The sequence below is a fragment of the Amblyraja radiata genome, chromosome 10, assembly GCF_010909765.2.
Source record: "Amblyraja radiata isolate CabotCenter1 chromosome 10, sAmbRad1.1.pri, whole genome shotgun sequence".
Taxonomy (NCBI): domain Eukaryota; kingdom Metazoa; phylum Chordata; class Chondrichthyes; order Rajiformes; family Rajidae; genus Amblyraja; species Amblyraja radiata.
The window spans coordinates 18,911,351-18,924,982 of record NC_045965.1 but is presented as its reverse complement, the minus strand read 5'-3'; the positions used below and the strand labels follow the sequence as shown (position 1 = coordinate 18,924,982).

General features: G+C 37.7%; 1 protein-coding gene across 9 annotated transcripts in view; it reads right to left on the bottom strand.

The window, feature by feature from the left end:
* The window catches only part of LOC116977628 (phosphodiesterase 4D interacting protein), a 375,033-nt gene that overhangs the window by 17,415 nt on the left and 343,986 nt on the right, over positions 1 to 13,632 (bottom strand). For all 9 annotated transcript variants that reach the window (XM_033028241.1, XM_033028242.1, XM_033028235.1 and 6 more), the window contains 3 exons: positions 8,111 to 8,356; positions 6,037 to 6,168; positions 1,416 to 1,605 (listed from right to left, as the gene is read on the bottom strand). In XM_033028241.1, the coding sequence (XP_032884132.1) occupies positions 1,416 to 1,605; positions 6,037 to 6,168; positions 8,111 to 8,356 (568 nt within the window). The remainder of the gene's footprint in view (positions 1 to 1,415; positions 1,606 to 6,036; positions 6,169 to 8,110; positions 8,357 to 13,632) is intronic.

Genomic DNA, 13,632 nt, shown 5'->3' with positions numbered 1-13,632 from the left:
GCTCAAAGATTGGAACCATAAAAATTAGTTTCAGTTCATGAGCAATAGGAATAATGGGAGCAGTTCCATTGAGATGGGCTCATTTGATTTGGATCAGGAGCAATGTCCTGGTGAGCTGAATTTAAAACCTTTTTTGCCAAAATAAATGAAAGGTGGTCTATCGTATTAGATTAAAATAAAAGTATATAATGTTTCCAAAACAAAACAGTAGGCCTGAGGATTGGGAACATTTTAAAATTCAGTTATTAGGATCAAGGCATTGATCAGGTAAAGGAAAGTATAATACACAAGTGATGAGTGAGAAACATTAAAAAAGAGATTGTAGGAGCTTCTATTGATATGTAAAACAAAAAAAGATTAGCAGATTTGATCTTTAGTTCCTTTAACTGTGAGATAGGTGAGGCTTCAAGGGGGTCAACTAGTTGGGTGAGGACTAGGTAGATAGAATGTAAGGTGGAACAATGTGAGGTCATGCATTTTTGGTCGAAAACATAGAAATGTAGAGGCAATGTTTCGATGCTGAGGGTGAAATGTTTAAATCATTTGGAAAGACCTAGATAGCCTTACACCTGGCATACTTACATTTAACATCCAGGTATAACAAACAACTAGTATCTGGCCTTGGGTGTAGGAAGGAACTGCAGATGCCGGTTTAAACCGAAGATAGACACAAAATGCTGGAGTAACTCAGTGGGACAGGCAGCATCTCTGGAGAGAAGGAATGGGTGACATTTCGGATCGAGACCTTTCTTCAGACTGAAGTTTAGACCTGAAACGTCACCCATTCCTTCTCTCCAGAGATGCTACCTGTCCTGCTGAGTTACTCCAGCAATTTGTGTCTATCTTTGGTATCTGGCCTTTTCACAAGAGGATTTGAGTACAAGAGTAGGAATGTCTTGCCCTGGTGAGACATTATTTTAAATATTGTTTTCAAGTCTGGTTTCCCAATCTTAGGTAGATTTTACTTGCAAACTGAATTTATCCCTGGGCTGGTGGGATTGTCATACAAGAAGATATTAAGCTGAATCGGCCCATATAATCGGACCCTCAACCTTTGCTGCAAGGGTATTCACAACAATCACTGCAGAATTGAAATCCATTTTCCCGGGATGAAATGAGTTTTATAATTGCGTCATCTATCTGTAATATTCTATACAGCTGAAGCCAGTCTTTGCATATAATTACAATTCATACACAAAGTACGTGCTATAACACCAGGATAAGCGCTCAACTGAGAAAACCAAGCCCAAAGCCAAATATATAAATATGTTAAATATTTACTGAGCAACTCATTTTGTTCGAATAGATGCTCCAGTGAACCCAGGTCCACATTATCTAGTCATTTGGGATGATGAATGAACAACTTTAGCCTGTCAATACATCAGAACAGCATAACGCGACATCCGTGTCAGCACCTGTTGTTTTTGCTTTGGCTGCATTGCTGCTCCTCCCTCAGTTGCAGTGTTTCCTGCTCCCTTTCCCGGATATCAGCTTGCAACATTTTGTTCTCTTCCCTCCAGTGATTCAGCTCAGTCTCTAAGTGCTTGTATCTAGTCCTGGAGTTTAAAAGGGTCTCTCGCATTTGTTCCACCTCTTTAGCTTGTTCTACAGAGATCAAATAAAACACATTTCAGAACAAACATAATTATCTTTAGTAGCTAAACTTTTATTTAAATGTTTTAGTTAAAATAAATGTTACCTTCATAAAATAATTTTAAAAAGGCTTACTTTGATGGAGTAAGGGGAGGAAGTGCATTCCAACAAGATTCATAAAAAGGCACAAGAAAAGCAAAATAAAAACAGAAAATCTGGAAATACTCAGCAGGTGAGGCAACATTTGTGGAGAAGGACCTGAATTAAATGTTTCCTGATTAATCACCTTTCATCAGGAACACTGTTTCTCGCTCCACAGGATTTTCCCAATCAGCAGAGTATTTCCGGCATTTTCGGTTTCTTATTTCAGATTTCCAACACCTGGTGTATTTTGCATTCCAACAGCACAAACAAATACCGAGCCGATGAAAAACAGATTAGGTGTGACCAAATGATTGGTAAATTAATTAAGCTTTTAAGAGATGCTGGAAAGGAAAGAGCATCTGGAAAGGAACTTAAGATGCTGGTATATTGGTGAGACCAATTGGTGAGACTGGCATTGGTGAGACCAATTCTGAAGTATGGTGTACAATTTTGGTCGCCCAATTATAGGAAGGATGTCAACAAAATAGAGAGTACAGAGGAGATTTACTAGAATGTTGCCTGGTTTCAGCAACTAAGTTACAGAGAAAGGTTGAATAAGTTAGGTCTTTATTCTTTGGAGCGCAGAAGGTTAAGGGGGGACTTGATAGAGGTCTTTAAAATGATGAGAGGGATAGACAGAGTTGACGTGGATAAGCTTTTCCCATTGAGAGTAGGGAAGATTCAAACAAGAGGACATGACTTCAGAATTAAAGGACAGAAGTTTAGGGGTAACATGAGGGGGAACTTCTTTACTCAGAGAGTGGTAGCTGTGTGGAATGAGCTTCCAGTGGAAGTGGTGGAGGCAGGTTCGATTTTATCATTTAAAAATAAATTGGATAGGTATATGGATGGGAAGGGAATGGAAGGTTATGGTCTGAGTGCAAGTAGATGGGACTAGGGGAAAATAAGTGTTCGGCACGGACTTGTAGGGCCGAGATGGCCTGTTTCCGTGCTGTAATTGTTATATGGTTATATACTGGAGATAGACACAAAGTGCTGGAGTAACTCAGCAGGTCAGGCAGCATCTCTGGAGAAAAAGGATGGGCGATGTTTCAGGTCAGGACTCTTCTTCAGACTCGTTTCTTGAGTCTGAAGAAGGGTCCCGATCCGAAACTTCACCCATCCTTTTTAGAGATGTTGCCTGACCTGCTGAGTTAATCCAGCACTTTGTGTCTATCTTCTGAAAAGAAAAGAAGTAGGTGGAGAGCTGGAAAGGTATATAATACATTAAGCTATCCTATTATGGAATTCAGTTTGTTTAGTTGCTAAAATGGTGTACTATGTTGATTCAATTGTTCAAACTATCTAAGCAGTGCAGGTCAATGCTGGTGGAGCTGAGAAGAAGCTGCTCAACGTCTCGTGTCAAGGTCTGTGCTGGAGGCAGTAGCTCCACAAACTGACAAATTTGATCATTCGGAAGTTATCCAGTTTCCTTAAGAGTAAGGGAGGTTTAGTGTTTGTAATCACACTGTTGTCTGTGGAGGATCGGGTAACAACTTCCTAAAATCGAAAATTAAACAAAACTGGAAATCTGGAAATAAAAAAATATGTAATGCTGGAAATAATCAGCAAGTTAGATGAAGGTTACCAAAACTGAAATATTAATTGTTTCTCTTTCCAAATATGCCATCTGTCTTCATTCTTAAAAGACAGATGGCACAATTTTCTTTCACTTCTTAAAATGGCAAGAAATAAAGAAAACAGATGTAGTTTTACAACGTACAATACGGCACAATCAGCAGCAGCGCATTTAACAGTCAATAAATTATTGAAATACAGAAAAGCATCAAAATAATAGCATGACAGGTAAGGGTTATTAGGAAAATCTTGCCCAACATCCAGATCATATTACTTAGGACAAACTGACAACCATTATCTCCCAGTTTCTTCATTCATCAAACTTGTATCTTTCATTGATTTGTTAAAATGGGAATCTGCCCATTTTTCTTATGAATGCTTAAAATAAATCCACATATGTGTTATGTTTTAACTTAGTGAACGAAGGAAGACAAAATGGTAAACATTATCTGTCGCACTTTCTGTAATGCTGCGAGTATGAGTCGAGGGCAAACTCGCCAAAACTTGCGGATTAGGTTTCCCAAGTGGGACAGGCCCTTTAGCATTTTGTTCTCGTCTGACGACTGAGTCATTGTTTCTAATCCTTGGATATAGATGTTAGTGGGTGCAACAGCTACAAGAAAATAAGAGGGGACCAGATAAGATACGGAAAATATCAGAAGTGAAAGATCTTCATCAATGAATTGAGTTTATCTGCATCTGAAATAAGTAGCCTCTTAATCAATACCAATTATCAACCTTGAGGCACTGAGGACCTATTGCTGTACATATTTATTTTACACTGAAACGTGCAAATTATGAATTCACTGTGTCAGAGGTTAAAACAAGAGAGAGATAGAAGCAAAGAACAGGAATTTACCTTGCAATACAACATGACACATTTATACATATGAATGCCCATGTCAGGAAAATTCACAAGGAAAATTATCAAACCATTGAACAAGAAATGAATGATCAAAAGCTTTGACAGACAGGTAGGATTTAAAGAGATTAGAAAGGGTAAAGGGCAGTGGAGATATGCAGCAAGGAATTTCAAAGCCACGAGCCTAGGTAGCTGGTAAATAAAAGATGTGTGCAGAGCAAAGTGGGATCACCCACATATCCACTGTTAGTCATCCAATTTGGGGTGAGGGGTGGGGAGAGAAAATAAAATTGCAGGTATAGTGGAAGTTACAGGGATAGAACATAGAATGTAGAATGTATACATTTACAGCACAGGGACAACCCCATTGGCCCACAATGTCTGCGCCGAGCATGATACCAAGATAAAACTAATTTCACCTGTCTGCATGTGATCCATATCACTTCATGCCCTGCATATCCATCTGCCTATGTAAAAGCCTCTTAAGTGCCATGATTGTACCTGTCTGCACCAACACTCCTGGCAGTGAGTACCAGGTAACAACTATTCTCTGTGTAAAAATACTTGCCCCACACGTCACCTTTAAAATTTGCTGTTCGCATTTTAAAGTTATGCCCTCTAATCTTTGATCTTTTCATCCTGGGATAAGGTTATGAGTGTCTATCGTATCTATGCCTCTCATAATTTGACACACTTCTGTCAGGTCTCCCCTTGAGGGAAAACTATCCAAGTTTGTCCAACCTCTCTTTGTAGTCAATCCGGGCAGCATTCTGCTAAAATGATGAAACTAAAAATCCGGGCAGCATTCTGGTAAAAAGATGAAACGATAAAAAAGTAAAACAAAAAAAAGTATTTAAGTTTGAATATATGTAAAATTTGTGGGATGTGAAACCAGAAGACCATGCATGTAAATGAGGAAACGTGTAATAGATTAATATAATATAGTGCCGGATTTAATAAGATATGGCAACAGAGTTTTAAATGAGCTGATAATGACATTTTGAAATTGTGGGGGAAGATCATGGAATATATTAAGGGACAGAAACAAGTGAAGTTACAAAATGTGGAAAGAGATGAGAATTCAAGTTCAAAGTCGAACAGAGAACATTACGGGCACTTCAGTTTAGTCGAAGACAATGGGTGGGGGGAGTTGTTTTGTGGCTGTAATAAATGCATAGAGTGGGAATTGAAGACTCTTGTCTTACCAATATTTTTCTGTGAAGAATAACAGTTCATCCAATACTAAACATGACAAACCAACTCCATCAAGTCCAGTTTCTGGTCCTTTTGATCGCTGTTTGTGCTATTCTCGTGTGAGATCTATGAACTTATCTCCTGGAGGAGATCTGAAAATTAAGAATTACATGTGGTTCTTTCAGCTGATGTACTCTAGCTTTGCTTCTTCCTGGTTGCTTTGGTTACAATCAAGTAGCATGTACATTGGGGCGTCTCACACATTGTTTGTGAAATAACTCTTGTGAAGTACTTTGCTAAATCTCCCAACTTATCCACATTATAAATATTAAGTAAAGGATAGGTACTACTTCTCATAATAAGACAATAGATTAAAAAGGGGAGATCATCCTTGGAGCTGGTAGTTTTTTCCCGACTCAGTCTGAAGTAGGATCTCTACCTGAAAAGTCACCTATGCCGTTTCTCCAGAGATGCTGTCTGCCCTGCTGAGTTACTCTAGCCTTTTGTTTCTATCTTCGGTTTAAACCAGCATCTGCAGTTCCGCCCTACGCAGCATGGTAGTACTGTTGTCTCACATATTTCATCAATCCTGTTGCTAGATTTCAGCATTTCCTCTCAACATCAAGAACACAACTAACAAAACCTGGATGCTGAGAGTGTCTCACCGTTCTCTTTGGCTGCAGTTGCCAGGCGCATTTTAAGCTGCTCCCGGAGTCGGTCATTGGCACGGATGGATTCCTCCAGACGCTGACGCATGGTGCGAATTTCGCGAAAATGTTCCTCTAACAACTCTGTACCTGCGTGAAAATGTGTAGGCAGTTATGATAAAATAGTTCCACTACATTAAAACACATTTTATAATATTTGCATGGTTTTATGTAAAAATTAAGAATGATTGGATCAAATTTAATCTTAATAACTTTTCTTTTCCTATCCCCATTATTCCTGAACTCATTAAACACTGAAGAATGCCCAGCAAGAAGCTTCCTATTCAAAACTACTTTCTAACATAAAGGATCATGTGCTACCAATTTACTCTGCATGTTTTAATTGTTTTTTTGTTGAGACTAACAGTTGTCTAACTTTACTCTGTAGTTTTTATGTACAAAGCTATTAATATTTTAATACTTATGATCGTGACAATAATGCACACTCATGAGAGATTTAACATAGCAAGTCATATAAGGCATTCAAATTGATGTAACAAAATAGTTGCCACATAACAGAAGAGTGGGTGGAAACAGTTTAATAAATTCAAGAAAGCAGGGCTGAATAGGTAAGGACCTGACTGCTAACAATACATTAAAATAGGTTTAAACAATGAAAAGGTTAATGATGTAGGAGAGGCAATGAAGGGACTTACACACAGGACATCATTCCCTCATTTAATCTTAAATCACCTTTGTATAAAGGTAACACTTCTCATAATAAGACAATAGATTAAAAAGGGGGGATCTTCCCATCGTCCTTGGAGCAGTAACAGCAGATATAGCTATCCAATTAGTTTATATAATTTTGCAAACCTCCACATTGTACATAACAATAGATACAAGAAAATTAGGAAAAATAGAGCAGATTTCTTGCTATAGGCCATTCAAAGATTTGTCAAGTACATGGTGGAATAAAACAAAATTGAATAGTCAATATGATTTAACATCAAACCTGATGAGCTTAACCAATATCGACCACTGTAGACACCAGAAAGATGGATATAGAACATTTAAAAAATCCTAATTATTGAAACACAGAAACATCAATTTGAACACAGTAAGATCCTGCAAACTGCCAATAAATGATTAATTTGTTTATTGTTGTTGGCAAGAAAATTAGTATATTGACCATGATACTATAAAAAAAATCACTTTGTATCTTCAACCAGTGATATGTGATCTTTTGCATTAAACACATACAGTACATAACATTAATCCAGGATCAAATGTTTGCCTTTACTCCAGTTGTAGTGTGACAGGATGTAGGTGGGTGTATGGATGCTGACTGGGGAAATGGATGGACAGTGGGAAGAATGGGTTGAGGAAAGTGATAGAAAAACACATTCAGTACAATCGAGTTTCTGAGTGGAGATTTCCCTCAGATTTTGTACAAAATATAGTTTGATGTCATTTTCTCTGACATTATTCCAATTAAAGAAAACACATGCAATTTAATGACACGGACTTATCAACAGGTTCAGGACAGCAAAATCTACTGCAGGCAATAAATAGAAGTATTTTCTTTTTCTTAGGTAGTTGAGTCAATGAAAACACGGGAACAATGTAAAGAAATGTTCCCTTTATGGTGCAAATCATTCAAACTGGAGATTTGAATAACGGTTTTCTGATTAGGATCATTGATCATTTTAAATAAAGCTGACTTTCTAAACTTACAGGGCAGTGAGTGAGAAATAAACTCATCAATCAGCAGTTTGGCTTTCCTGGTTTTAATAGCTGGGGTTTGGAGTTCATGACCCATGAAGTCAAGCATCATTCCTTACCATCATCACCAACTTTGTTTTGTTTTAATGCTGATTTATTTATTTCTTTATCTCTCCTGCAGTGCTTGCAGTCACAGGTATTACCACTTTCAACACAATCAAATGGACAAATTTACAATTTAGAAAAGCAGTAATGAATTTTATTGTGATCAATGCAGCTCTTACTTTGATCATTTTCTTGCTGGCAACCATTATCTTGCAGCCCGTGCAGATTATTTTCAGTTACCAGAGCCAAAGATGTTTCTTACCTGCCATGTTTACCCCCGACTGGTACCCCGATGATCCAGAGGAGACATCGCCCACTGTACTCATTCTCACTGATTGATCAGCTGCTCCCCAGAGTGCAATACTAGAAACATTGGAGGGTGTCAAGTTCTCCTGCAGATTGTTGGCAGCATTCAACTGGCGCTGAAGAGTATTCTGTGGTTGAGATGCACCGTCAGCTTGTTCTAAATGTGAAGACACACCTGGGCTGGTTCCTGAGAAGGTCATGTCTACAGGAGTGGTTTTCAGCGGAGGGAATGTCAGTTGGGTGAGGAAAAAAGAAAACAATTATTTAGCATTCATTCAAGGAGACAGAGAGGATCACTTAAGGGCAAAAATAGAGTTTGAAACAAACAAGTTGCACCTAAGATGCAGAATGAACAGCTTTCAAATATTATACTTATCCAATGGTGAAGCTAATTGAGGTCACTTTATGCTATTGGTGTCAATACTATTAGGTAAACTGTAAAAGAGTCAAGCAGAGGGATTTCCATAAAGTAGGGATTCATTCACCTCTTAAGGAACCAGTTTATTTAATTCTCATGTTATAATAATCACTCTTCCTTTGCTCTTCATCCACTTTCCAGGGCAGCAATGATAGCCTTTTAACAAATACATTCTGCAACTTCATGCAATACGCTGTAATAACCATTCTATTGGCGACTTGCTGAACATTAATGGATCATTTCCTTATTGGTGTTAAATTGTTAAGATGTGCCAAATGTGAATGGGTACATTGATTGTGCAAGCAAGCGTCACTAATCAACCACTTTGTGTTAAAAGCACTAAGTGTATATCATGCTGAGCTTTTAGAACCAAATGGTGCATTCAAAGCATGCAGTGAAGGACTAGAAGCGGGGAATTGCATCTTCAACACTAAAGCATTTTTTATTGAACAGTCATATCACAGTGGATGAAAGATCATCTTTCCATGCTTTCACACAATTAGTTTTCTGTTGTATTAATATTGTTGATATCCAGACCTAAGAATGTTAAAAATGATAAGTATAGCTCTTTTCCCCTATACAGGATATAGAGTTACAGAGCATGAAACAGGCCTCTCGGCCCAACTCATTCATGCCTACCAAGATGCCCCATCTAAACTGGTCACATTTGCCCACATTTGGCACGTAAATTTTTATTATCAATGTGTCCTTTAAATGTTGTCATTGTACCTGCCTCAACTACATTCTTGCTCCTCTTTGTCCGCTGGTCTTGATTCCCCTGCTCTGGGTAAAAGACTGCACATTCACCCTATTTCTTCCCCTCATACACCTCTATAAGTTCATTTTGAACACTTAAATATAGAGCAGTACAGATATGTCAAGTTAAATTAATATGCCTGCACGTGATCCATATTCTGCTATTCTCTGCATTTCCACATGCCTATTTAATAGCTTCTTAAATGTTACTATCATAGCTATCGGCCTTTAAAACTATGCTCTTTAGTTTGTGACATATACCTCTATTGTATCTACCTATCACTTGCCAGTCTATGTCCTGTTCCTACCTCACTTCCAGCTTTCTTCCTCCCCCTCGCCCCCACCACAATCAGCCTGACGAAGGGTCCAGACCTATAACACCTCTCCACGTTCTCGCTGAGTTACTGCATCACTTTGTGTATTTCTTGTAAACCAGCATCTGCCATTCCTTGTTTCTAGTAAGTCATCTTATTTCCTTTAGCCTTGATCAACATTCATACATTGTGTTACATCTCATGTGTCTCTCAAGGTAAATCCATTATCTGCTGAAGACCTGCACACACTTTGAAGTACTTGTGCATGTAACGGTAAACTCGACTTGATTTGAAAATAATATTGTAGTAGTCACTCAGAGTTACTCTTACTTTGCAAGTGGCTCTTCGCTGAGTGCATGGGAATGTTCAATGTACCATGTTATTTTTACACCAAATTTTTCTCTAGCCAAGTTATAACCATTATACCATGTTACTTATGGAAAGGCTGCCCTGGCTATCTCACTGAACTCACCAACAATACAGCAAAATGTTCAACTTTTGCGGTTTGTCACTATATGTGACAATGTTTCTCATCTATTGCACTATGCGTAGTTCTGTGCACAAGCAGAGTCTGAGGAAATCATTTGAAAAACTCCTTGTTTAAACACGTCTCACAAGTACTAATCTGGAATCTCTGCAGTCAACTTGATTAGAGGTTAAGAACTTATTGAGTACTCAACACCAGCAAACAGGGTGGAAGAGCAAAAGTTAAAAAGTCCTCAAAGATGTCAAGTAACTAAAGGTCTGTGTTGGTAGAGTGAGCATGAAACATCCATGACAGATTACAACAAATCTGAGATATAGACTTGAATACAAAAAAAAAAGTGCTTTTTAAATGTTTTACAAATAACACAAGCCAGTCAACTGTTAAAGTGGAAAACAGTACAACCTGATAGTTCACACCTCCATGACTGGTTTTATTGGAAACCTCGTTAGTATGTAATAAATACAAGATCCACTACAATTTTGGTAGGAAACAGATGAAATTGTTTTTTGGAAGAATGACCAAAAGAGCAAAAATATTTTAAGTGAGCCAAATGAAATGCAGCACATTGAACTTGTTAGTAGATAAAGTATGCAATATAGGCAATCTTAACTGAAGAAAGGGTAACAATCGCTGCAAAATCAATTCAGCCCAGCACTGGAAATTGTGGAAAGCTGTAAGTTTAAAACCCACGGTTAGAGTATTATAAAGACGGTTTGTGATAATACAGACATTCTAAAAAATGTGGCAGCACTTGTGTGTGGAATATACTCAGCATACTGAGCCTACTCAGTTTAAGATACTGAACAAACTGGACCTAATGTTCAAATAGGAATGCAAGGTCTTTAGTAATCTTTAGTAATAGTTTCTAGAAACAAAAGAGAATTTCAGCTGGCTCAAAAAGGTAATGGAGCAACAGTAGAAGCAACATTAAAATTCCCTCATTGAACTTGTGTAAATTGCCTGATAATTGGGTCTGGTGAATAACTCTGCTTCTGTTGCAACTGGGATCCTTCAGCACAAGTATATCAGGTCAAAGTAGTAAGATGTTTCACTTGCATAACGTAAAGAATCATATCCTCTGTACGGAGGGGTAAATATAGCAATGGAAACCAAAGTGGTGACAGTCAAGCAGTGACCGGATGGAAGGGTAATAATTAGTGAGGAAAACCACAGAAAGTTTACCAAGACTGCGGAGGATTCGTAATGCAGTAAAATTATTTTAAATAGTATCTACATCACTATAACATCACTAGTGGCAACGTAAAAGCAGCTATTTCAAAATTAAAGGTAAACAACAAGACAATGATATGAAATTGACACAACCATTGACTACCCCATCATGGAACGTGAAAAAAAGTTTAATAATTCAACCCCCACCCCATGAATCACACTAAAGTTGAGGACATTAGGACAAATAGAACATATAGTCCTTCATAGCAGGCAAAAGGAAAGCTACCAATTTTAGTCCCTGTTTTTCTCAGCTTAGGACAGAATGACTGAAGTTGCAGTTGGATTGGAAAAACATATTTAGCCTAAATATCACAACTATGTTTAAAGGAGCTCCTGAAACAATATTCAGATATATTTAAAATCTGACTGGGTATTACAGTATCTCTCTTGCATTTACATATTACATCTCATGCCAATATAATTTGTTGAAACTCTTGACTGGTCAAACTTAGTAAAGGCCTAGATAATGGGCAAATGAATCTTGAGATATGGGTGGAGGAGGTTGTTCATTGTCCACATTATTGGGATTTGCATACATTCCACAGTGCTGGATTGCCCTTGAATATAACCTTCATGGGTTTTGTTCATTCATTTTGTGAAATGTGCCACGGCCATCATAGTCATCAAGGGTGATAAGACAATCCAGCTCCGTATAGTTTATAAAATAGTCCTAATAGAAAGGTCTTCTACTTGCATCTCAAAATGTATATGCCACAATACTAAGACTGACCAATGTCACGCCAATGCCTTCATTCAGATGGAGAAAGTCAATACTATCTGACTACTCAGAAATGGTTGTACTTTTGTACAATGTTCCTCTATGCTGGAAAATTAATCACCAAAATATTCAAGGTGACTAGGTGAGAGCATGTGTGTGCAATTAGCATGACGTGCTAACTGCAGTCACCACAGAGGACAGAAATCTTTGGCTAGAATGTTTCAAAGACATAATTAACATAATGTCAAATTTGAAAAAGTAAGTATGCCTTTGTACAGAAATAAATCAATGATTTATATCCCCAAAAATTGATGAAAATGGTCTGCTGCCAGTTCAAGAGAACATCAAATGAACCTCAAACTTAAAATAATTGTAATGGTTATCGAGTTCTTAATATTTCTAGGTATGATCCAATACTATGATCCAATCCAATACTTCAGATTTCCACCTTCTGTTGCCACAGCATTGACTCCATTTCATCAATCATTAAAGAAGATTATTTTAAAAAATCTTGTTTCATGATGCCCACATCAAGAATAGAAAGGCGAGGTCATCTTTTTGCCTCACCACAATGATGATAATGCATATAGACCATCTAAATAAATCATTGTGGTTGGGGATATGCTACACTATCTTATGAAGCTGCTCCAATGAAAACAACATTTAAAATATCACTAGTCGTGAAGGAGCTGGTGGTCAAATCTAGTGTGGTTTACAAAATGGAGTCGTTCTTCTACAAAAGCATGGTCTAGTAGAACAAAAAAATGGCTCGGTGCCAAGTCTGAATGTTATGGAACAAATTATATGGAACACAATATGGAGGACAGGTTGTCTTTTTAATATAGACATTAAGATGGAAGCCTGCATAATAACATGTGCTCTTTCAAGGCCATAAAGAAGCCAAGATTGAAAAAAATAGCTGACGCTCCAGAGATAAGTAATAACCTGTTATTGGATGAGCTTGATTTGGACCCAGCTTTTCCTTTATTTTGAAAGGCTATAGAATCTTTCAGTCATGCCATATTCAGACTTGGTAGGAGTATTTTACTGATAAGAAAAATGTAATATTGTGCTAACTTTCCTTTCTTCTGTGAGTGGAGCCCGAGAAACACTGAGCAACGTTTGTGCTCACTGTAGATGTACTCTTGCCACTCCCGTCTGACGAATCAATTAAAGATTGCCATGGTTTACCTTTAACAATTTTGTTGCTATCTGCTTTTTAAGAAACAAACTTTGACCGTAGTAAAATGTAATTTTTCTGGCTTAGCATTGGAAATCGCCTGATTTATTAAAGAAGACCTGACTTTTGAAGCAAGTATATGAACACATATTTAGGTGAAAAGATTCAGACACAGATCTAAATGGAGACTTGAAACGGTTTTCAAGACTTTAAATACTTTTAACTGTCTACTAAAGAATGTATAGATGATATAGAGCTGCTGAAGGAACTGCAAAGCATATTTATCCTAGAATTCAATGCAAATCAGTTGTGTTGAGGGGTCAAGGAAAGAGCGTTCATGTCGCAGCCCTGCTTTCACCAATCTTTCCACCACCA